This window comes from Lynx rufus, unplaced genomic scaffold, assembly GCF_022079265.1.
Source record: "Lynx rufus isolate CCGP_SWC_20201006 ecotype Redwood Valley unplaced genomic scaffold, mLynRuf1.p SCAF_13, whole genome shotgun sequence".
NCBI classification, from domain to species: domain Eukaryota; kingdom Metazoa; phylum Chordata; class Mammalia; order Carnivora; family Felidae; genus Lynx; species Lynx rufus.
In genome coordinates, this window is record NW_025814827.1 from 25,569,771 (window position 1) to 25,595,646 (window position 25,876).

General features: G+C 38.2%; 1 protein-coding gene across 1 annotated transcript in view; it reads left to right on the plus strand.

The window, feature by feature from the left end:
• Nucleotides 1-14,334, plus strand: part of ATP8B4 (ATPase phospholipid transporting 8B4 (putative)) — a 259,928-nt gene extending 245,594 nt beyond the window's left edge. The window contains 3 exon segments of the mRNA XM_047075128.1: nt 7,359-7,497; nt 10,367-10,497; nt 12,087-14,334. Coding sequence (XP_046931084.1) covers nt 7,359-7,497; nt 10,367-10,497; nt 12,087-12,368 — 552 coding nt within the window. The 3' untranslated portion in view covers nt 12,369-14,334.
• Nucleotides 14,335-25,876: the final 11,542 nt, after the last annotated feature.

Consider the following 25,876-nt stretch of genomic DNA (forward strand, 5'->3'; position numbering starts at 1 on the left):
AATTGTTAAAACTATGAAATTAGCATTGGTACTACTAACTGAACTACAGACTTGATTTAGATTTCTTCAGTTTTTCCATTAACAACCTTTTTCTGTTTCAGTATCCTACACTGCATTTAGTTGTAATGTCTCCTTGGTCTCCTATAACCTCTGACTTTATACAGTCTTTCTTCGTCTTTCATGGCCTTGATACTTTTTTTTTTAACGTTTAATTATTTTTGAGAGAGAGAGACAGAGCTTGGGGGGGGGCAGGGGGGGCGGATAGAGAGAGAGAGGGAGACACAGGATCCAAAGCAGGCTCCAGGCTTTGAGCTGTCGGCACAGAGCCTGACGCGGGGCTTAAACTCACTAACCGTGGGATCATGACCTGAGCCGAAGTCAGACATTTAACTGACTGAGCCACCCAGGTGTCCCTCATGGCCTTGATACTTCTGGATACTAGTGATCAGGTATTTTGTAGAATTTTTCTGGATTTGTCCAATCCTTTCTTAGGGATAGATGGAGATTGTGGATTTGGGGTAAGATTCACAAAGAGGTGCTGTGCCCTTCTTGTCATATCCTATCAGGGATCATGTGATATCAGCATGACTTATTACCGGTGATGGTGACCTCATTTACTTATATGGATGATGTTCTTCAGGTTTCTCCATTCTAAACTATGTTTCCCTTTTCATACTCTGTTCATTAGAAGTAAGTCACTAAATCTAGCCCAATATGTTCAAGTGGAGGAGAATTAAGCTCCATTTCTTAGCAGAGTTTCAAAGAATTGGTGGTCATATGTCAAAACCATAACAGTATAATTTAAGGCAAAATTGATACAAAAAACTGGGGCCCATGATTTGCCCAGGATACACAGTGACTGCATTGCAGGTTTAGGACTAGGATCCACTAGACTTGTTTCCTGAATCAAATATTTATTTATTTTACTTTCAATAAAGGCATTTGTGAATGTACCATGAAAAACATGGGGCAAGCATTTCCTACAACACAATTATTACTGGGCTTATAGGGTAGTTAGGCACACTTGGGAAACACACCCAGAGTTGTACTTCTAAAGATGAGGTGCTGGATTTCACCACTTGGTGGCTGTGCCTCTTCGCCACGTACAAGTTGAAGTCCTCTAGATCTTATCCGCATACTCCTATCCCATAGGTTTCTCCTGTACCTGATTTCTTCCTGCCCTCACCCATACCCCCTGCTGAGTGCTGGAAGGTCCTGAAACAGCCAGGAGACTGAGGACAGACAAGAGAAGAATGTAGGAGATATCCAGGCTGGAGGTGGAGGTTTGGAAGCAGAGTAGGTATGAGTGAGAATGGATACCAGTTTCCAATTTCTGGCATGCTTTGTTTACTGCTGTAGTGCCAGACAAAAATAAGTATTTGTGGAATGGATATAAGGGCAGAAAGATAAGAAGAGAAAGAAAGAATAAAGTTGAGTAAAGGAAGTGAGAATAATTTGGTTGAAGTATCCAACTGTCCCTCCTGTCTTAGTTACATACATGCCCTTCTTACCCCAGATGGCCAAAGCAGGCCTGTCCTTGGTGGAAGCCTTCCAAAACCCGTGTCATCATCACACAGTGATAGGAGTGATATCATGCGTTATACTTAATCCTCTCAGTGCCACTATGCAGGAGGTATTATTTATTGTCCCCTTTTACAGATGGAGCTCAGAGAAGTTAAGCAACTTTCCTGAAGTCACAAAGTGAGTCCTAGATCCAGGATTGGAAACCAGACCTCTCTGACTCCAGTGTTGTCTGGAGCAAAGTCTTTTATTCTACAGTAAGACTGGTTAAAATGCAAATTTTAATTTTCAGGAAGTATAAGAACAAAGATTAGAGTGAGTATAAGGACGATGTCAAATACTTTGTTGTCTATATAGGAGGAGGAGGAGAAGGAGGGAAGGAAGGAAGAGAAAGAAAAGAAAATAAAAGAAAGGCAAGCAAGCAGTCCTAAAGCTAGAAGCATTGGGGTTTGGTGAAAAGATAATATCTGGAAGAACAGAGAGGAGAGGCTAGAGTTACTGAAAGCAAACTTGGTCCACCTGCCTGTGTCAGGGCTTCTGATTTTAAGAGTAACAACTCCTATTAATTGAGCATTTATTATGCAAATGATTTATTTCTCAGATAATCCCATTATCTCATCTAATCCTCTTTTCAGGTCTCTGAGATGGATACAATTACTATAGGTAAGAAAATAGACTTGCTGGTGTGCCTGGGTGTCTCAGTTGGTTAAGTGTCTGACTTAATTTCGGTTCAGGTCATGATCTCGCAGTTCGTGAGTTTGAGCCCCGCATCAGGCTCTGCACCGACAATGTGGAACCTGCTTGGGATTCTCTCTCTCTCTCTCTCTCTCTCTCTCTCTCTCTCTCTCTCTCTCCCTCTCTCCCCCTCCCCCCCTTTGCCCCTCTCCTGCTCACTCTCTCTCAAAAATAAACTTTTTAAAAAGTTATGTATAAAAAAATATATAGACTTGCCACAGTTCAAGTCACATGGAGAGTGGCAGGCCAAGATTTGAACACAGAACTTCTGATCTCAGGGCCCCAGCTCCAAATCCAAGTGGACCTCCCTTCTTTATAGGGATAAGTGGAAGCTGTGGGCCTCCCCAAAGGCATAGAAGCTGCAGGGAACTCACTGTCCACCCTATCCTCCATGAGGAGATACCTAGGACACCAGTATCACCCTTGAATAAAGTGGGAGAGAAACTCAATAGATGATAAACACACAGATCCTCTTTCAACATCAAAATTTCAACTTGAGGAATGGGTAGATTCTCAATTACTGTCATTTTAGTCTTCCATTTATTTTTTTTTTTAATTCAAGTTAATTAACATACAGTATAGTTTTGACTTCAGGAATAGATCCCAGTGATTCATCGCTTACATATGACACCCAGTGCTCCTCCCAAAATGTGCCCTCCTTAATGCCCATCACTCATGCGATACACTCACTTTTATTTCTCAGAAACCTTGAAAATGCCTGTTTTACCATAGAATTCTCAGACCTGGGTGCATAAATGTTTATAACCATGAAACCTCTGCAATTTTGGCTTCAATCAGAAACTGCTGTCTCTGATAGATAGAATAATAAGTTTCAGGAGTTTTGTGAATAAGCTCACTTTGACAGCAGCATTAATATCCTTTCCTTGCTGTCTAAGCTTAACTTGTCATTGGCGTAACAACCCTCATGAAATATCCATGGTCTATAATTATAGTTATAAATCTTACGTGTCCTGCTGATGCTATCAGCCAAACTTTAGGAGACATTTTTTTTTTTTTAAATATCAGGGTTGTTGTGTTTTGTGGGTTTCTTTTTTCTTTTTTCTTTCTTTTTTTTTTTTGGTTATTTGAATTATAAAATACTTCTTTTAACATTTGAAACACTATAGAAGTGTTTAAAATAAAACGAACGACCTTCTCCTTCTTCCCCATATTCCCCCGTTAACTACTATTATGATTACCATAGCTTAACTCCTTCCATATTTTTTTCTTTGCTTTGGGACACACACATATGTATTCAAGACAAAAGGAGCATAGCTATGCATATTATTCTTTAATATGCTTTTCTTAACAAGACATTCTGAACAGCTTTCCAACCCAACATATTCAGATCTACATTACTCTTTTTCAGAGCTGCATAGAATTTCACAATATATATATAACATATATAATAATATATATAATTATCTATAATCATTATCAATCCTCTATTGATAGACATTCAGGATGTTTCTTTTGTTGTTGCTGTTATTAAAGCAATGCTACAATGCACATACTAGTATATACATTTTATGTACTGACAGATAAATTCCTAGAAATGAAATTTCTGGAGTCAGAACTCCTAACAACCTAATCAAATGAAGAATGGTCTTTTGTTGTTTGCATTGATAGATCAGAGAGTATGTACATTTTAAATTTCATTAATAATATTATATTAATTTCCAAAAAGGATCATAGTTGCAGACAACAGACACTTCTTCAGTTTAACTAAAAAAGAGTTATTAAAAGCAGTTAGGTAGCTCCAGACTCTTCAAGAGGGTAAGGGAACCAGGGAGAGCCACAGCTAGGCCTGTCACCTTTGGGAGCAGAACGCAACCATATGACTGCACTATTGTAGTGTAAATTCCATAACTACCTCTTAACAGCTTGGCCCTTATCACACTGGGGACTGGATGCCAGGTCAGCCACAGATTTCCAGAGAACCACCATGCTTATCAAATAGTGAGACAAGTGTATTAAAGTTTTCCCTTGTGGTTATGATTCTTATCAGGTTCTTGTGTTTCAAGGAGATTTAACCTTATATAATTTGAGGCTATATCATTTGCCATATAATGGCTCTTGATTGTTATTTGTTCTTTGTAGCTTTTATCTTTTATGATAAAATGTTCTTATTTAAATTTCATTTTTTATATTAGTTTTACTTCTATTGCTTTTTTTAGTCCTGATATGTAATGTAGGCCCATCCCTTCCTTTTCAACATTTTCTTCTCTCATTCTATTGTTTTTGTCCTTTGATAAGGGAGTTAAACTACTCATTTTTATTGTTACTACCCTATATTTTATCTTGCTCCTTTCATGTTATTTTATGATTACTTTTAATACTTTTCTCTTTCCACTTTTTCCTTTTCATGCTCAGATGCATTGTGATCTTTAAATATCTTATTTGTCATAAATAATTTATAAGTGTTACTATTTGTATTCCCATCTTACTCTTGAGTTCTCCCTATTTTTGTAGTCGTTTAAGTCTCTATTTCCATACTGAGATACCAAAATTAAATAACTAAATCCTTCACCAAACGTTTCACTATCCTGTCTACACCTTCCCTCATCTGCTTCCAAATTAAACAATTTTGGAAATGTCTTATTATTTCTCTCTCCCTGCTCCTACTCCCCTCCCCAACTCTTGTGTTTGTTAATATCCTAGAGTTGCAGTTTCATGGTGTTACTAAATGCTCCTTTAACATAAGTTTTGACTGTTGTAATTTTTTTTCTTTATAGAGCCAACTATAAATGTACAAAAATCATTGCTCATCACCATTTTTATGCTCTTTGTCTTCCACTCTTTTGAAGTCTTTGTTCTCATTGAATTTTTATTTGCAGCAATTTCCTTGAGTAATTTCTTCAGAAAGCATACAGAGATGTTATACTTTTGAGCTCAAAGCTTTCTTTTTTGGGGATGCCTGGGTGGCTCAGTCAGTTAAGCGTCCGACTTCGGCTCAGGTATTTCATGATAATGCGGTTCGTGAGTTCGAGCCCCACATCTGGCTCTGTGCTGACAGCTCAGAGCCTGGAGCCTGCTTCAGATTCTGTGTCTCCCTCTCTCTCTGCCCCTTCCCTGCTCACACTCATGTATGTGTCTCTCTCTCTCAAAAATAAACATTAAAAATTAAAAAAAAAACTTTCTTTTTTTGTCCTTACATTTAAATAATATATTGGACGGACATGAGATTCTTGAGTCAGAGACTTTTGCTTTAGGAACTTTGTAAATGTTGTTCCACTATACCCAGTTTCAGATATTAGGTCGATTCTCTTTCCTTTGTAAGTAATCTGGTCTCTATCTGCAAGTCTCTGTTCTTGTCTTTTGGCTTCACAAATGCCACTGGAATGTGACTTTTTTCATTAATCTTCCTAGGATTTAGAGTGCCCTCTCAATCTGAAAATCTTGTTTGTTCACAATACCAGAGCAATTTTCTTCTGTCATTTCTTTGATTGTTACTTCTCTCTCTCATACTTTTTTCTCTAAGATGCCATTATTTGGGTATTGGGCCCATAAGTCTCTCATCTATGGATTTTGCCATCCATGTCTCATATCTTTTTGCATATGGTTTCCATTTCTTCAAGTTTTTGCTCTCTGTTGTGAGATATTATTTCCATTTGTTTTTTCCAGAATATTAATTCAGTTCTCATCAGTGACTATTCTTATTTGGTTTCTCTATTGAATTTTTAAATTCAGGAATAATGCTTTTTTTCTTCCAGAGTTCATTTTTTTTCCCTGTGATCTAATTGCATCCCCTTAAGAGTTCTCATTACATTTTTTTTTTTTTATTATTATAGTGCTTGTCTGTCTTTTCCATTAGTTCTGCCTGAATAGGAGCCACCTGGTCTTTTTTTTTTTTTTTCTTTTCAGTTGAGTCCTCTTTAATTGGTTGTGATTTTTCTACTCATACCCACACAGGCCAGGCTATTAGTATCTCTTGATGGTGATGAATTGACAGCTGGTGGAAGGTACAGTTGAGGATTTTGACCTAATGTGTTGGCAGCCAAATGAACTGGAAAACCATCATCTCTTTGCTAAGGATGAATGGCAAAGCTCTCTGTTCTTAGGCCTCCTAAGGAAAGAAAAAGCTGTCCTTTTAAAACTCCTGCAGTTTATATCCAAGGCTGCCAACATCTTTTTAATGGGGCAAGATAAAAAACAGTAACCTTCAAGTGAGGGGAGGAAGTGTGTCTTCCTTTGCAGATGTAGAGAAGGATCTGTTTACTGTGTAAGTAGGGCCCCCTCAGGAAAGTGAGAAATTAGTTGTTTTGCACCAGACTCTGCTAGAAATGCAAACCTTGGACTACTTGGGGCCTCTGAGATGCAAATAATGTTGCCAGAACCTATTTGTTTTTCTCTGAATCCTTGCTTCTGAATTTTTCACATGTAAAATATTTCACATGTAAAATAGTCATGTGAAAAAAATTTTTCAATGTTTATTTATTTTGAGAGAGCACAAGCGGGGACTAGGCAGAAAGAGAGAAAGAGAGAGAAGGGCAGGGAGAGAGAGAGAGAGAGAGAGAGAGAGAGAGAGAGAGAGAGAGAGAGAGAGAAAGAGAGAGAGAGAGAATCCCAAGCAGGCTCCATATTGTCAGCACAGAGGCTGATGTGGGGCTGGAACTCAAAAACGTGAGATCATGATCTGAGTCGAAATCAAGAGTTGGACACTCAACTAACTGAGCCACCCTGGCACCGCAGTCTTGTGAAAATCGATGTATGGATTATAAAATGTTGCACTTGCTCACTACTGCAAAAATTTTTTTTCCCAACAGAAACGCTTTAAGAGCAATTTGGAAAGTGACTTTGAAATTAGAAATCATTGTTTTCTTATTTCACACTTAAAAGAAGTTTAACATTTTATCTCCTGATTCTGATTCACCCTTGACAGATATAATGGCTTGCAGATATAAGTTCTGAAGTCAGTTGCCTACCAGAAATGTCAGGTCAGTTCCCAATGTTATGCAGAAAGTAGGAGTGCCTGTGTTTGGCTGGTAGCTAGACAGGTGCAACTGTGTCTTCACAGAGCAGTCCTGGGGAACCATCACTCAGTAAAATGTTACTCTTGTAATCCTCAAAGACCTCCCCTTTGCATTCGACTTCATTTACAGATAGCCTTGGATACCAGTTACTGGACTGTCATTAATCATGTCTTCATCTGGGGGAGTGTTGCCACTTATTTCTCCATTTTATTTACAATGCACAGTAATGGCATCTTTGGCATCTTCCCAAACCAGTTTCCATTTGTTGGTAAGTGAGTCCTACTATCTGTGGGGGCTAGTGTCATGCTGTCATTTATTTTTCTTTGTAATTTGTTTTCTGTGTTGGGTGGGTGGGATGACGGATGACCAATAATCTTTTCTCTAGGAATGAATTGAGCCAGGCATCTAAAGGTTTTCAGGCTTGAGAAGAGCTCCAAGAGATTAGTTTCTGCTCTCCCTGCCAGATGGAGAAGAGTCACTACAATAGCTGCATATAGGTTTCCAACAGCCTAGATGCAACAGACTGTCCCTTTGCAAACAAGAAGCATAACACATATTTCAAGGTTATCTGAGGGTCTGTAAAAAGGTCATGTATAATACAAAGAAGAGAAAGAAGTGTTAGGCTCTCCCTTTTATCCCACGTGATCACCAATTACACTGTCAAAGTTCACCTGTAGAACTCACTTGCATTTATTTGAGAAAGAAATGAGGTATAATTTAGAGCCATCTAAAAAAAAAGCTGAATGTTCGTCTATAAGTGGCACGTAGAGTGGGCTCTGTAGTTAGACATCCAGGGTTCAGTTGTCAGCTCCACTACTTGAATGCTGGATGACCTTGGGCAGATGCCTTTTCATGCCTTGATGTTTTAAATTCTAAACCAGAGATATTAATAGTTTCTATGTTCATAGGAAACGTGAGGGATACATGAGATACTGCATGTAAAATGTTACCATGTGGCCTGGTACATAGTACTTTTTTAGTAAATGCTAACCATAATGATGGTGATGATGATGATTCAAGCAACTGTGTCTTGATTATTAGTTGGGAACACTGCAGAGTGATTTGAGCAGCAGATGGGTAGCCAAAGAACTCCAAAAATACCTTAACACCCTGTTCTATAATACTACAATGGTGTAAGCCACCATTGTATTCCACATTTCAAAATGATTCCCAGAGGGCCACTGAGCTTTATTCCACAATGAGGCTATTAATATACTTTCTCAGAAGTTTTGAAATCTCTAATATGTGTAAGATAGGTTGGTAACAGTGATGTTTCTCAGCTCCATCCCAGCAAACTGTGGAAAAGAGAGATGCATAGTGTCAGCCTTCTTGAGCTTTATCAGGCAGGACCGAGATTTTCATCCACCAGTTGAGGAATTCAGTCTAAGGAATCCAGAAAAACAATTCTGAGAAAACTTATTTATGTAGAAAGCAAAAGAAGAGCAACTATAGGGCTATGTATTTCCACTGATGCAAAGGCACCTGAAATTATAATTCCAATTAAATGCGCACATACACTTAAGAACCTTCTTTTTCATCTTCTGCCTCACTTTGCATGTCTATGGAAATCTTTAAATTGCACCACTCTTACTTAGCATGAAACATTAATACTTTGTTTACCAAAAGATTACAACCATGTAGAAACATGATGGTTAGGAATAAGAATAAGCATGTTACGAAAGACAGACATTTAACTATTTTTAGTTTTTTTTTTTCTTTTTATTCCTTCCTTCCTTTTTTTTTTTTTTTCTTCTTTGGTTGCCAAATCTGAAAGTTCAGCGCATTGATGAGAAGACTTCTAGTCCTAAGAGAGCATTTTAGCACACATAATGAGACCGGAATGCCTCAACTGGAGAAAGTAGTCTATGTGGGGACCACTCTCTCCAGCTAAACACATGCCATTCCAGGAATTAATTACTGAGCTCCAATGAGACTTCTCAAAAGTTAGATCAACATTGGGGTTTAAGAAAAAAAATTTTTTTTTCCTTAGTAGCCAGCAGCAAGCAGGAGTGTGGTTTTAAAGTGAAGCTTGTTTTTCCAACTGTGCCTGGGGGTACTGAGCTTCAAGGAGCTCAAAGAGTCATATAATTTATTGAGTCAAGTTTGTTTCTGCCTAGGCAACTGTAATCGACTGCTCTTTGGTGGGCAAATTCTATCCTCCAAAGCCAGAAAGTGCAGACATACCAGTCAGTAGCCAAGCCCTCATACCCCAAACACATTCAAATGGGGTTAACACTTTAACTTTGAGAGAGGGGACCTGGCTAATTGGAGGTATTGTGGCAAATCCCTAGAAAACCAACAGGGACAGATGTTTATTTTGGTCATATAAGTAGGGTTGACATGGTTCTGTAGAATTTGTCTGTCTGCTTAACTGACCCTTATTGCTTTCTTTATCAAACACCCCAGGATATGAGGTGTGAGTATAAAGTAAGGAAACCGGCTTCAGGCTTGGTGATGAGTTTCACCACAGTATTGCACTAGCATGTTGGATGGCTGCATCAGAAGCCTCCTAGTGAGAGGACTGCTCCTTTCACAAACCCAAGAACATCCCTGATCTCCTTGGAACCTTGAATTGTTCATAACCAAGTAAATGTTAGAGAGATCAGCAAGTCCCTTTGAGGCAGGTTTTCTGAGGTTGCTGCCTGAGTTGTAAAGGTAGCAGCTAAAGCTCTCCTTTTATGGCATAGCCAGTCACCAAGACTATTGAGATTGTACCTGCATCCCAGACATATATTGTATAGTTTTGATATGACAGTTTTATTCAAGAGTCTTTAAGAGCAAATGTGCCTTTTAAAAATAATGGCTGCTTTGTAGTCAAGGGGTCTTGAGGCTGGATGAGAGAATTCTACTTCTTGAGTGAGCTGGACTGAGTCTGGATCAGAGAATACTTGGCTCTGATTGGCTGTCTCCAATTGATCAGGCCATGAAGCAGTTCCCAAGGGTGATGATCCTACCACTCTTGCCTTACCATCACCTCTGAGCATACTATATACTGGAGAAGACACCTAGTGGTCCTCCCTAGTAGTCCAAACCTCACCATTTCAAAAAAGGCCTTATGGCAATAGACAAAGAGACTATTAATTCAATAATTCAGTCCTATTTATAACCACAGTGTATATTTTTGTCCTTAATAATAGGAAATGCACGACATTCTTTGGCCCAGAAGTGCATCTGGCTTGTTATTCTCTTAACGACAGTGGCTTCTGTTATGCCTGTGGTGGCATTCAGATTTTTGAAAGTGGATTTATGCCCAGCCCTGAGTGACCAGGTATGTTGCAGCGCTGATGAGCATTTGAAGGGCTCGTTCTTGGCTCTTGGAATCATGTCCTTCTCTGCCTGATTGGAAACCTAGGAAAGGGATAATGAACATCTCACCAGAAATACCCATAGGTATATGGCATCACATCACAGTAGATGGAACTGCCCACATCTGAATGGACCAGCTTTGTGAATGCCAATGAAGATAAATGTCTAGACTAAATATGAGTGCAAAACTATTCTAAGGCAAAGGCAAACTATAGGGAAAGTTATTGAAAACGGGGCAAGTAAAGGATGCAGTAAAAGAGAAACAAGTAATGTATCAGGTGAAGGAATTCTAAATTTTTGTAGAAATGTGGTAGTAGATTCAGAAACATGGGGGAGATGTTACCTTTTGAACAGATTAAGAAAGGGAACAGCAACATGACTGGATTGGAAAATACAAAGTTGAAAATAGAACAGATTATGGAAATTCTTAAACTAAGGGATTAACAGTATATATTTCAGTGTTTTATGAGAAGAGTAGTATAAGCAAGACTATGTCAAGTTAGGTCAGGAACCAGATAAAAAACAGAAAAGGAGAAATAAGGGGGAGACACACTTTTGTAGTTGCATCGTGAGGAGGGGGCAAACACTTATGGAGTGAGTGACCAGGCCAATGATGCTGAGAGGAACTGAGGCAAGGATATCCTCCACATTCTGGGGCCAAAGCATGAGAAGATTCTCTCTGAAATGATTCACATATTCCCCTGTTAGGTCTGTCCTTTCCCTTTGGCTCCATGAGCTCATTCTGATATAAACCCAGAAAATGATGGATGAGCTGAAGGAAGGAAGATGATGTTCATTTCTTCCAGTATGTAGTCAGATCATGATTTTATGCTTTTAATGGTTTTCTCCTGACATGAAAGTCAGACTCCAAGAGATCAGTTGAATCAGAGAACAGTGCAGCTTACACCAAACCTTGGATCTTTTTCTCCTCAGCTTTACAGGGAAATCAAAGAAATGTTGGAAACCTACCCAAATGATGTTGAGCTCTTCTAAAGGCTGCAAAACAAACAAACAAACAAACTAAAAGAAATCAAAACCCTGAAAATCTCATGATATACTGACCTACCACAAGAGTTGGAAATGTCTGACTCTCATTTTCTAAATTTTCTCTTAGTCCAGTTACTAATGACTATTGGATCTTGAGAATCTTTAAGAGAAAGGGGGAAAGGCCTGTGTTTGGAGCCTGGGATTATAGATCAGTATTCTGACTGTGTTTGGATACTGCATGTTAGAAAATCCTTCTGTATAAAAGTATGTTCCTATTCATTTAAGATGGACCTGTAAGATGGAGACAGTAATGAAATTTGTCTTAATACTTCTTGCTTACTTAATAGTCTCTCGGTAGGAGTAAAACTTGACCAGTGCCCACTACGGTCTTTGGGGTGGAAAATTTCTTGGTTTTGTGGTGAAACACTTCTTTTTGCAATGAAGGTGATTATTTTGTTATGGTTGATGTTTCTCATGAAAAGGCTTTCTCTTCATAAAGTGGCCCAGGGCCTAGAGTCTGTCATTTGGATGCATCATCTCACTCTGGGTCTCCTTCCTCTCTAGATCCGTCGGAGGCAAAAAGCTCAAAAGAAGGCAAAGCCCTCACGTAGCCGAAGGCCTCAGACTCGCAGGTCAAGCTCAAGAAGATCTGGATATGCTTTTGCTCACCAAGAGGGCTATGGAGAGCTTATCACATCTGGAAAAAATATGCGAGCTAAAAATCCACCCCCAACACCAGGGCTGGAAAAGACACTGTATAATAGCACTAGCTGGATTGAAAATTTATGTAAGAAAACCACAGACACAGTGAGCAGCTTTAGCCTGGATAAAACAGTGAAACTGTGAGTCAAGATGAATTTAAACCACATAGCTACTTTTCACTTCAGCCGAAGCTGAAATTCAGCTGGCTCCAGAGTTTGCGATCAGGGGCTGAGGTGGGCAGATTGCCTCAGTTCAAATCTCTGGCAAACAACTGCCAGGGCCCACCAAATAGGGGTGCACTCTCTGGGAAACCAGGCCAGATGGTCACTGTCTAATTTGTGATTTGCTGGGCAAAGGCCTCACAATACAAACAGAGGTTTTTCTTACCAACCTAGATACCAACTGAACTGAACTTTAGAATCTTATGAATGGAGAAAAATTTGTAACTCTGCATATACATTGAATGGATCTTCAAGTGGATAAAACGAGTGCAATCAAAAGGTATACATCTCAGCTGTGAAAAGCATGCTGGTTGACAGATAAGCATGTATATGTGAGATCAGCCTTTCCCAAAATACATTTTTAAGATGTACAACGTGTACTATGGTGCTTTCAGATTAACAGCTGTTTGTGACTCTCAAGTCTGGATATCTACATACCATGTGTGTTCAGCCAGGACAAACACATCACCTTCATGCCCGTAGAATAGAAAAACATGTTGATGTTCCTCCTTTTGTTTTTTTGTTTGTTTGTTTTTTTGTTTGTTTGGTTTTTTTTACCGGTCTGAAGACAGAGTAGATTGGAGCATCTTTATAGTGGGATAAAAACTGCAAATTTGGTCAAATGTATTCACAAACCCTCAGGGACATGTTCATGAAATGTCCAAGAGGGGCTCTCTAGTAAGTATTCCGGACACTTTTCTATGACTTTTATACCATCCTCAGTAGTAACTTGCCCTGCATCATCCGGTGCCATTAATGAAACCAGCATAGCATTGGAATTTCACACTTTAATGAGAATATTCCAAATAGTGTATAGGCAAATACTTTCAACACTTCCAATTTTAAAAAGTTCAGACTTGAAACCAAACAAATTAATAAACAGTCTCTTCAATTACTATTTAAGTACTCAGGTTTAGGTCATTCAGCGTTAGTCACTTTCGATATTCAGCTCTTGTGTTTATAATTGAAGCATATATGTAAAGTTAGTTTTACATATATGGAGATGTTCCAGTCCAGATTTTGAATCCATATGTGAGTTACCACTGTAGTTCCTGTAAAAGAATTCAGGCATATTTGTGTTCAGACTCCAGCTTTATTACTTCTTACCTCTATAACCTTGGGCAGGAAATGTGCCTCCTCTGAGACTCACTTTCTTCCTCTGCAAATGAGGATATACTACCTACCTCATGTGGTTGTTTGGGGATTATCAGAGCACAAATTCTTAAATCATTGAAAACATAATTTTCATATGAATAGACTTCCACTTAACTCATCATCAGAATAGCAGCAATTTGAAGAGAATGTGAAATTGGAATTTAACTAGTCAGTAGGAAAAGCCTTGGAATGAGATTGCAAAATAAGATATAAAACTGGTTACTGTGCTACAGAGAAATAGAACTATCGCCCTGGAGGTAAATTTCTCTGTCAGAAAGTACAAATAAAACATCATCATGCTTTACCAATTTTCTACAAGTCCATCTCCAACTTTACCAGGTCCCTAATCTGGTCTCTGTTGAATTATTATTCAAAGTTGTCTTTCCCAAGAGAGTCAGATGGCCCTTGGCTGGGTTTGATGGATAATGGGCTAGCACACGAGATGACACAATCTTCCCCCACCCCCACCCACCTTTTTGTTGTTGTTGTTCATAGTTTCCTAGTCCAGGATAATTTTTCCTGAATAGGATAAAATAAGATAATGTATAAAAGACCCTAATCCAGTGTTTTGATCATAGTAAATACTCATAGATATTCCCTTTTCCCGACATGCCTGCATGGACTTACCCAGATACTAGTTTTTGATGTCAAACTTGTGATTAGTTTCACTGTTTGCTCACTTTTTGTAACATTTTTGAAAGATTTGAAAACCTCCAGTAAATGGTTTGGCGCTATTGGTGTTTGATGTTGTGTGTCTTCTTTTTTGTGAACTCACCAGGGAGAGTTTTTGTCACATTGTTAACTGAGTTTTTTCTCCTCCTGAGCTTCCCTCTCCTTTACATGGCTGGGGAAAATGTATACCATTCTTAGGATCAGAGTCAAGAATCAAATGAACTGATGGGACCTAAGTGTAAGGAGTGGGAAAGATTAGGAATCATCCAAGTTTGCAAATTCAGTTCAAATTAAATAAGGCTGTTTGAAAACAGATAATGTGGATGATTGCGAGAGGAACACATTATCAACTCCCTTTGGCCCCACGAGATCCAAAAAAAGCTGCCACACCCATTGCGAGGTCATGCAATTCCTAGTGCCAGGGATTATTTTGAACCTGAAGATAAAGAGCCTGAGGAGTGGGTGATGATGGTGGTGCTCTGGGGAATAATGAAATTTTAATTTTGCATAAATGTTATCAGATTACTTGGGGGGGGCACCCTTTTTTCTAGATTCAGGACTGAAATTGGTAAATTGTGTTTTAAATTCTCAATTGTAAATTTTGAGCTGTTTTAGGCCATTGAAAATTGTACTCCCTTGACTTAGATCTGCTATCTTTGTCTCCTATGCCTACAGGTATACATACCTATGAAGGAAAGAAGGAAAGAGAGAGGGTTGAAGAAAACAATAGCCATAGAGCAAGAAAGGAAAAAGGGAATGAAGGGAAGAAGGGAGAAAGGGAGAAAAGAGTTTCCAGGTGATAGGACTTTCAGAAAAATAAATTTAATTCCTCAAGGAAAAAATCGATTGTAATTGAGAAATAAATACTAAAACCTCCTTCATAGTTGGTGTGAGACCAAGAAAATTTTGTTTGCAAGGGGGCCAGGAACTCTGGTTTCTCCTCACAGTAAGGCTGCTGATTTCTTTGAGGGTATGCCACCTGACTTGCCCAGGCCTTAGTATCTCAGTCCATCAATGGAGAAACTGGGCAGTCTGGTCACAAAGATCCTTTCTCATTCACCCATTCTGTGAACTGTTTTTGCCAATATTGCCCACAGTGTATTTGTAGTTGTTTTTGGACAGAGAGAAAGAGATTGAAAGAGAGACAGAGAGATAGATTAAGCTGGATGCTCTCTTGAGTGCAAAGCTTGGGTCCTGTACTGGTTTGTGTTTCTCTAGAACAACCCCTGGTGCCCTGTTGTCTCAAGGCTTCTCTCATGTTACCACAGAGGTGATAAATCCTATAGTCATGCTTCATCTAGGTCAGTTGAACACTTGCAGTTTCTTGCTAATAATTCACTGAGATCTTATACCCACACTCTCTCTCCCTCTCTGCCACTTTAAATATCAATGGTATACAGATACAAGGTAAAATACTCAGCCCAGTAAGAAGAGGGCCATTTTTAAGTCATCTCTACCTGGTCTCTGGGCTTAGAGGGGATTCTTTGGGCCTTTGCTTCCTTAGGATTCAAGGCAAAACAACAGAGCTTGAGTAATTTCCTTCATAGTTATATAGAACTTTTCAGTTATGCATCATCTGAAACTTTTCACTTTATGTAGCAAGTCGCCGTATTTAAACAAATTGGATTCTTTGAGCGTTTACAACCCTGTGAGGTGGTCAAGCAAGATGTTTATGGTTCTTTGGGTTTGTTTTGTTTTGTTTTTTTAGCCCTATTATTATTTTAATTGCAGTATAGTTAACAGTGTTATATTAGTTTAAGGTGTACAATATAGTGATTCAACAATTCTATATATAATTCATTGCTCCTAATAAGTGTACTCTTATCCCCTTTACCTATTTCACCCATCCCCCTCCCCCCTCCCTTCTGTTAACCATCAGATTGTTCTCTATAGTTAAGAGTCTATTTCTTCATTTGTCTCTCATTTTTCCCCTTTGCTACTTGTTTTGTTTCTTAATTCCACATACAAGTGTAATTATGGTATTTGTCTTTCTCTGACTTATTTTACTTAGCATTTTATTCTCTAGCTCCATCCGTGCTGTTGCAAATGACAAGATTTCATTCTTTTTATGGCTGAGTAATATTCCAGTGTGTGTGTGTGTGTGTGTCTGTGTGTGCACGCGCACACACGCAAACAAACCACACATCTTTATCCATTCATGTAATAATGGACACTCGGGCTGCTTCTTTAATTTGGCTATTGTAAATAATGCTGGTATAAACACAGGGGTGCATGTATCCCTTTCATTTAGTGTTTTTATATTTTTCAGGTAAATACCCAATAGTGCAATTATTGGGTTGTAGGGTAGTTCTATTTTTAACTTTTTGAAGAAGCTCCATACTGTTTTCCACAGTGGCTGCACCAGTTCGCCTTCCAGCAAACATTGAATAAGGGTTCCTTTTTCTCCACATCCTTGCCAACACTTCTTGTTTCTTGTATTTTTGATTTTAGCCACTCTGACAGGTGTGAGGAAATATCTCATTGTAGTTTTGATTTGCGTTTCCCTGGTGGTGAGTGATGCTGAGTATCTTTTCATGTTTCTGTTAGCCATCTGTAAGCTATCTGTATGTCTTCTTTGGAGAAATACCTGTTTGTGTCTTCTGCCCATTTTTTAATTGGATTATTTGTTTTTTGGGTGTTGAGTTGTATAAGCTCTTTATATATTTTGGATACTAACCTTTTATCCCATATGCCATTTGCAGATACCTTCTCCCATTCAGTAGGCTTTTAGTTTTGTTGGTTGTTTCCTTCATTGTTCAGAAGCTTTTTATTTTGATGTAGTTCCAATAATTTATTTTTGCTTTTGTTTTTCTTGCTTCAGTTGATCTATCTAAAAAAATATTGCTGCAGGTAATGTCTGAGAAATTGTTGCCTGTGATCCTTCTAGAATTTCTATGGTTTCAGGGCTCACATTTAGGCCCTTGATCCATTTTGAGTTTTTGTGTATGGTGTGAGAAAGTGGTCCAATCTCATTTTTTGCATGTAGCTGTCCCATTTTCTCAACACTGTTTGTTGAAGAGACTGTAGTTCCCCCATTGCATAACCTTGCCTCCTTTGTCAGTTAATTGACCATATAATCATGGGTTTATTTCTGGGCTATCTATTCTGCTCCATCGACTAATGTGTCTTATTTTTGTTTCAGGACCATACTGTTTTGATTACTATAGCTTTGTATTATATTTTGAAATCTGGGATTGTGATATCTCCCATTTTGTTTTTCTTTATCAAGATTGCTTTGCCTATTCAGTGCCTTTTATAGTTCCATACAAATTTTAAGGGATTACATAGGGATTATATAAAATCTGTAGATGGCTTTGCATCATATGGACATTTTAACAATATTCTTTCAATCCATGAGCATGTAATGTCTTTCCATTTCTTTGGGTTTTCTTCAAATTCTTTCATCAGTGTTTTATACTTTTCAGAGTACAGGTACTTCACCTCTTTGGTTAAGTTGATTCCTAGGTATTTTATTATTGTTGGTACAATTATAAATGGGACTGTTTCTTAATTTCTCTTTCTGTTGCTTCATTTTTAGTACGTACCAGTACAACAGATTTCTGTACATTGATTTTGTATCCTCTGAGCTTACTGAATTAATTTATCAGTTCTAATAGTTTTTTGGTGGAATCTTTAGGGTTTTCTGTATATAGTATCATGTTATCTGCAAATAGTGAAAGTTTTCCTTCCTTCTTACAAGTATGGATGCCTTTTATTTCTTTTTGTTGTCAGACTGCTGCAGATAGGACTTGCAATACTATGTTGAATAAATGTGGTGAGAGTGGACATCCTTGTTCCTGACCTTAAGGGAAAAGCTCTCAGTTTTTCATGATTGAGTATGCTGTTAGCTGTGAATTTTTCATTGATGGCCTTTATTATGTTGAGGTATGTTCTCTCTAAATCTATTTTGTAGAGCATGCATGTTGTACTTTGTCAAATGCTTTTTCTGTTATCTATTAAATGATTATGTGGTGTTTATCTTTTCTCTTATTGAAGAAATGCATCACACTGATTGATTTGTGAATACTGAACCACACTTGCATCCCAGGAATAAATCCCACTTGATCATGGTGAATTATTTTTATAATGTATTGTTGGATTTGGTTTGCTCATATTTTGTTGAGGATTTTTGCATCTATGTTCATCAGAAATACTGTTCTGTAGTTCCCTTTTTTTTTTTTTTTTTGTAGTGTCCTTATCTGGTTTTGTTATCAGGGTCATGCTGGTCTCATAGAATAAATTTGGGAGCTTGCTTTATTATCCCACTTTTTGGAATAGTTTGAGAACAGGTATTAATGCTTCTTTAAATGTTTGGTAGAATTCACTTGTGAAGCTGTCTGGTCCTGTCTTTTGTTTTTTGGGAGTTTTTTGGTTACTGATTTAATTTCATTGCTGGTAATTGGTCTGTCCAATTTTTCTATTTCTTCCTGATTCAGGTTTGGGAGGTTATATGTTTCTAGGAATTATCCATTTCTTGTAGGCTGCTTAATTTATTGGCATATAATTTTTCATAATATTCTCTGATGATCCTTACTATTTCTGTGGTGTCAGTTGTTATTTCTCCTCTTTCACTTCCAATTTTGTTTATTTAAGTTCTGCCCCCTCCCCCTCTTTCTCTGAGTCTGGTGAAAGGTTTATCATTCTGGCAGTCTTTACAAAGAACCACCTCCTGATTTCACGGATCTATTGTTGTTTTAGTTTCTATTTCATGTATTTCTGCTCTAATGTTTATTATTTCCTTCCTTCTTTTAGTTTTGGGTTTTGTTTGTTCTTTTACTAGCTCCCTTAGGTATAAGGTTAGGTTGGTTGAGGTTTTTCTTGCTTCTTGAAGTAGGCCTATATTGCTGCTATAAACTTCCCTGTTAGAACAACTTTTGCTGCATCCCAAAGATTTTGGACCATTGTGTTTTCATTTTCATCTTTCTCCATGTGTTTTTTTATTTCCACTTTCATTTCTTGGTTGGCCTGTTCATTGTTTAATAGCATGTTATTTAGCCTCTATCTATTTATATTTTTCCAGACTTCTTATCGTGGTTGATTTCTAGTTTCTTAGTGTGCAGTCAGAAAAGATGTATGGCATGACTTTTTTTTTTTTTTTTTTTTTTTTTTTTTTTTTTAGTTTGCTGACACTTGTTTTGTGGCCTAATATGTGATCTACTTTGGAGAATGTTCCATGTGTACTTGAGAAGATTGTGTATTCTGCTGTTTTAGGATGGCATGTTTTGAATATGTCATTCAAAGCCACTGTTTCCTTGTTGATTTTGTTTGGATGATCTATCCTCCTAAGTGGAGAGTTAACGTTCCCTAATATTATGATATTACTATTGATTACTTCCTTTATGTTTGTTATTAGCTGCTTTATGTATTTGGGTGCTTTCATGTTAGGTGCATAGATATTTACACTTGTTAATTTTTGTTGGATTGTTCCCTTTATGATTATATAGTGTCCTTTGTCTCTTCTCACAGTCTTTGTTTTTTAAAGTCTATTTTGTCTGATATAAGCATTTTATACTGGCTTTCTTTTCACTTCCTTTCTGCATGTGTCTAGGTCTGAAATGAGTCTCTTGTAGGCAGCATATAGGTGGATCTTTATTTTAATCCATCACCCCATGTCTTTTGATTGGAGCACTTAGTCCCTTTACGTTCAAAGTACATATTGATAGGTATGTACTTATTGCCATTTTTTTCCCTCGTTTTATGGGTTTTTTTTTGTAGTTCTTCATTTCTTTCTTACGGTCTTCTCTCACACTGGTTGGTTTTCTTTAGTGATATAACTGGATTTCTATTTTTTGTGTATTACTGGTTTTTGGTTTGTGGTTACCATTTGGTTTATATATGGCATCTTATACTTTAGCAGTTATTAGGTTGATAATTGCTGAAGTTTCAATCCATTATTTACTCCTCCACCCCACCCCCACATTTTAGGTATATGATGTCATATTTTACATCCATTTAATTTATAAATCACTTGACTCAATTTTGTAGATATAATTAAATTTACTGCTTTTGTGTTGCTTTCTTACTCCTATTTATGATTTTTCTTTTCCACTCAGTGTCCCCTTTAATATTTTTTATATGTCTGGTTTAGTGGTGATGAATTCCTTTAATCTGTTTGTGTGGGGAAACTCCTTCTCTCTCCTTCCATTCTCTATGATAGCCTTACTGGATAAAGTATTCTTGGTTGTGTTTTTCTTTCAGCATTTTGAGCAGATCATTATGCTTGCTTCTAGCCTTCAAAGTTTCTACTGAAAAATTAGCAGAAAGCCTTATGAAGTTTCCCTTGTTTGTAATCGTTTTCATTTGCTGCTTTTAAAATTCTTTTTGCCCTTTTAATTACTATGTGGCTTGTCTAGACATCCTTGGATTGATGTTGGCAGTTGTCTGTCCCTCCTGGATCCATATCTCTATTTTCTTCCTCAGACTCAGAAATTTTCAACAGTTCTTTCTTCAAATGAATTTTCTTTTTTCTCTCTTCTCCTAGGATCCCTATACTGTGAATGTTACTATGCTTGATAGTGTTGTGAGTTACCAAAGTCTATTTTATATTATTATTTTTCCCCTCTCTTATTTAGCTTGATTGCTTTTAATTACTCTGTCCTCCAGGTTGTGATCTGTCCTGCTTCCTGCAGTCTACTGTTCATTCCATCTAGTACATTTTTCATTCCATTTATTGAGTTATTTCTGATTGGTTCTTTTTATATTTTCTCTTAAATGCCTCGCTAAGGTCTTCTACTCTTTTCTCAAGTCTCATGAGTATCCTTATGATCATTAATTTAAATTCTCTACTAGGCATATTATTTCCATTTTGCTTAAGACTCTTGCTTCTGATTTTGTATTGTTCTTTCATTTGGGACACAGTCCTCTGTCTCCTCATTTTGTATGTCTGTTCTTATGTGTTAGGAAAGTCAGCTACATCTCCTGCCCTTGAAAGTAGTGGCTTTATGAAGAAGAGTGCCATGCAGTGCAATGTCCCCTCTTCACCAGAACTGGCACTCCAGGGGTTTTGGCTATATGTACTATTGTGTGTACCTTAACATTATGGCTGAGCCACATTTGCCTTCTGTTCAGTCATCTGCCTGTTGTGGTCATAGTTTGTTCCCTGTGTTGTTATTGGGCCAACCTGGGGCTGCCTTGGCTTGAGTTGAGCCAAACAGGTGTTTGCCAAATATGCAGTAGCACTGAACTACAGGGCACTTACCCTGTGTTGTCCCCTGAGAAGCTGTCATTGGGGAGGCCTGAAGTCAAAGAAGATATTTGCCCCTAGCCCACCCTGGGGCCATAGTTGGATGGGTGTGTTTTATCTTCTCCTCTCCCTAGATGCGGGAGTCCACCTTGGAATGGTGCTGGTCCCTTCCAGGGCTGCTTGCACACTGCCAGGCTTGTGGGACTGCTTTGGATTGGCTCTACCCAAGGTCATATTGGAGGGGGAAAGTCCACAGGAGAACACCAGGCTGGAGCATGCACTTATTAGGAAGGTTTGTGAAGGTCTGCTGGGGGAGGGGACCTGGAGACAAGGGCAGGATGGAGGCAGCATGTCTGCAGTCTAATATGGGGTAGGGCATGCTGCTGGCAAGTGGGTGTGGGTGCAGCTTTGGTTTCTGCAGGTGTCTGTGTGTCTAAGCTGGGGGGCAGGGGATGTAAATGGTGCTTGCTAGCCCCTTTGTTCCTGGAGAAGTCTCCCAAGGGTCCCTGTGCCATAAACAAATCTCATTCCCTGTTTCCCAGGGCCCTTGTGCTCTCTCTTTCAGGTTGGGGACTCATTTTCCTCTTGCCCTCAGGCTCTTCTAGAACTGTACCTGCTGATTTTTAAAGGTTTGGGTGTTAAGCCCTATTGGTTATAAGAACTGGTGAAATTTGGTTCCTCTGGTTTTCATAGCCAAATGCTATGAGGATTCATCTTCCCTGTGTGGGTTCCCTGTGCCTGGGTTGTCTGATGTGAGGGTCTTTTTCTTTACCTTTTCTGTGCCCACTGGGTCCTTCCCTCCCACAGACAGTCCTGTGGGTCAGTTTCACTCCTAACTGCATCTCCACCTTTCCTACCATCTTCCATGTGTTCTCTACATTTATCTGTGGAGAATCTTGTTCTGTTAGCATTTAGGTTGTTCTCTGGGCTATTTACATTGGTGTGGGTGTAATCTAGTCCTATCCATGGGACAAGGTAAGCTTGGGATCCTCCTATTTCACCTGCTTCCCCAGAAATCCTCCAGAATGTTCATGTTAAACCCTTTTTAGGAAGAGGATATTGATGCACAGAGAGATTAAGTGCTTTGTCCAATATCCCACAGAAAGTAAAAAAGCTAGAACCCACTCAGATCGGCCACCAAATCCAGAGCTTCTTAGCTATAACTACTCATTTCACACCAGGATCTCCTCATAGACATGGGATTTGTAAACAAATAGTCCAGCTTCCTTCTAAAGCAGTAATCCAATTTTTCAAGTGTCCAGATTTAGGGAAGAAGAGCAAACAAAGGTCAACATGTTTTGAAAGGTATATTTCAGGAGTTCTCTTTTCTCTCAATGCAAATAAGCAAGATTTCCTCCATTGCTTCCTTTGTCTTATGCATTTCATGAACTTATATAGGCATAGAGTGCAAACAAGGAAAATATTCATGCTTCAAACTATTTTTAAAATTTCTAGAAAGTACCACAAATCAGAAAGGTTGTAATTCTGAATTTTATGGTAAGGAGTTGCATTATTCTGTTAGTGTGTGCACAAAATGCCTTGATATTGATGTGATCTAATTACGTCAGTTAAACCCTCAAAATTGTTATTTCACATTTTAAAAATTAGATACGAAGTTTATTAATGGAAGAAGCTAGCAATAATGATGGCTTTCAGACTGTGATGGGCTTTTGTGGGTCAGGGGTCAGAAAATCATGTGGGGCCACAATTTTCCAATTTTTACATTAACATCTGGTGTTAAACGTCTGAAGTTTGCTTTACTGCGTCACATTTCATTCCTCAGTGAAAAATCATAAACTTTTGCAATTCTCTAGACTAAGCATTTCGCCGAACTGCCTGGAAGCCAGAACTAAATGACCCATGTGTTTCAAAATGCTCATTGCAAAAGATTTGGAGGCCCTCACTGGGCTAATCTGTACATGTGGAGCTATGACTTAACCAAGAAAGGGGCCTATCTGTTCTAGAGTTTCAAAACTTCCTGGCAGATCTATTCCTGTAACTGGTACAGAATGCAAATCAGTTTAAAGCTGCGTAAGTAAATGTCCAGAGTTCAAGAAATAATAATGATGAGTTGGCCAGAATCTCTGGCTATCTCCATTCAGATTCCCGTAAGGTTTATAAGGGCAAGTTTAAATTTTTAATAAACTGCAGCCCTGGGCTTATACAAAAATATTTTATTGAACCAGGATACATGGAGAAATTATGGCTAACTTAATTTAGAAATAAAGTAATGATTGAGAAATCTAGTCATTTCATTCTTGTCACCATTTTTTCTTTACTCCCTGCTTTCTTCTATGTAAATATGAGCAGTGAGTAGGATACCTTATTTAATGGTTGGTAGTTCTACCTCTAGTGCATTTTCTTTCTCCTCAGTGTGCAAATGCTGTATAAATAAATATATAAATACAGCTGATGCACAGAGATTGGAGAGCAGTCACTCTGACTCCAGAACACCCTCAGAAAAAGTTTTGAATAAAACTCCTGTTATTTTCTTGAGATGTTGTCACTTTCATTAAATGATGTTTGAAAAAAAATTGGGATGATAATTAGATGATTAGGAGAGATAATAAGAATGGACAGAGGCTATTAATAACTTGCTGCCCCACTGCTAATGGTAGCTGGCCCTCATTCTTACTCTGACCATGTTCTAAGTCACATATGGAAACAATTCTTATTTTTCTTTATAAGATACTTACTTGGTCTGAAGCAGATAGAAGAAAGATTTTCTAAGCCAAGCAATTTATAGATACTATAGGGAAGGTCAAAATATTTTCTTGGTATTTCTTCATACAAATAAGGTAATAATTTATATTTCTAACAGCTATAAGATGGGTATTAAACAACAGAAATAGCTTCTAACTGTACATTAATGTAAAGTATCCTCAAGTATTGTAAATGGTTTCTTACCTATACAAATTGCTATTATTGATCAAATAGTTTTATAAATTAAAAAAAACCTATAAATAATTATGGTTCAGGAGTTTGGGAGTTTAGTTACATTTTTTGGCAATAGAAAAGATCATTGGAAATATCTTTTTGATTGGCAGGGTTTTATTTTATGGCTCTGTTTCTTCCTTACAGTTCTCAGCATAAGGTTTATACTTTGCTTACTTCCAGTAATTTTGTCATCTCAGATGAAATGTGCTAAAACACTTGGCACTACTGGGCTAAGCACAGGGTTTGGGAAGGAGAGTGGATAGGATACATAAGAAGCAGAAAGTTTCTCTTTCTTGCCCTTGGGGAGGTTCTAATCTAGAATCTTTCTACAGTGCCTTACACATATCATAGTTCATTGAATTCATTTCAAAGATGCACCATTTATATATTATTTTAAAAATAAAAAATATTGCCAATTATTGTAAATATAAAATATGGTCATTTCTGGATTGTGGGAGATTGAGAAATGGCTGGTGGAAAACTACCGTGTATGGTGACTACTGTTCTAAGATGTTTGAAGATATTAGTTTCACTTGTTGTTTGGGGATAGGAAATAGGATCTCTTTTACAGCTGAGGGAAAGGGAGAGAGCCTGGAGGGACAGGAGCAAGGGGGTACTTTCCCAAGGGAACCTATCAGAGGGCCTCTTCACAGAGCACTGGTGATGCCTAGAACAAGGAGAGCACTGCAGCAACTATCCCCCAGCATATGCACTCCCCCAGTACCCCACAGGATAAATACCTTTGTGGCATTTTCCCAGGACCTACAGGTTTTGCCCAGTGCTGAGAGAGCATCATTTCCTTCTTAGAACTCTGCTGTGTAGCCTATGGAGTCCTTGGGATTCAATCGGTTATCATTTTGGCAACTTAATCTGATTAATTTACTTGTATCTTATTTTCTGCTGCAGCATCCCCACAGAGAAAAAAATGAGATTCACTTATTAATTTTAGAGAGGAAGGCAGATGGTGTGGTGAATGAGAGTCTGGGTTCTGGAGTCGGTAGCCTGGGTTTTGCTCCAGCCAAAGCAAGTGCCTTAACTATCACTTCAAACTTTATTCCAGTCTGATGTGTAAGAAAAGTAATCTTACCTACCCATATGGCTCCTGTGAGGATCAGATGAGACAATGCTTATTGCAAAACACTTGTCATAGTGCCTAGCACAAAAGGCTAAATAAACACAAATAACTACAAGCTGTGTAGTTTACCAGAAAGAGCAACTGCAGGTCTGTACTGCAGAGGGCTGCATTTCACTTGCCCAGAGGAGATTTAACAGGACTTTGTTTTAAAAGTTTTGGCTTATAGAGGCTAGATAGAACTGGATTGTTGGAAAGAAGGAGGGACTCTAGGGGTGGAAGAGAAGTCTCAGTGACTGAATGCTGGAAGGATCTGCATTTCTTAAGCCTGGGAAATGAAGGGATAGTGCATTCTTTAGAGAAGCAGGGATCCTAATTCCACTGCCTTGAAAAGCCCCAAGAGATGGCAAGT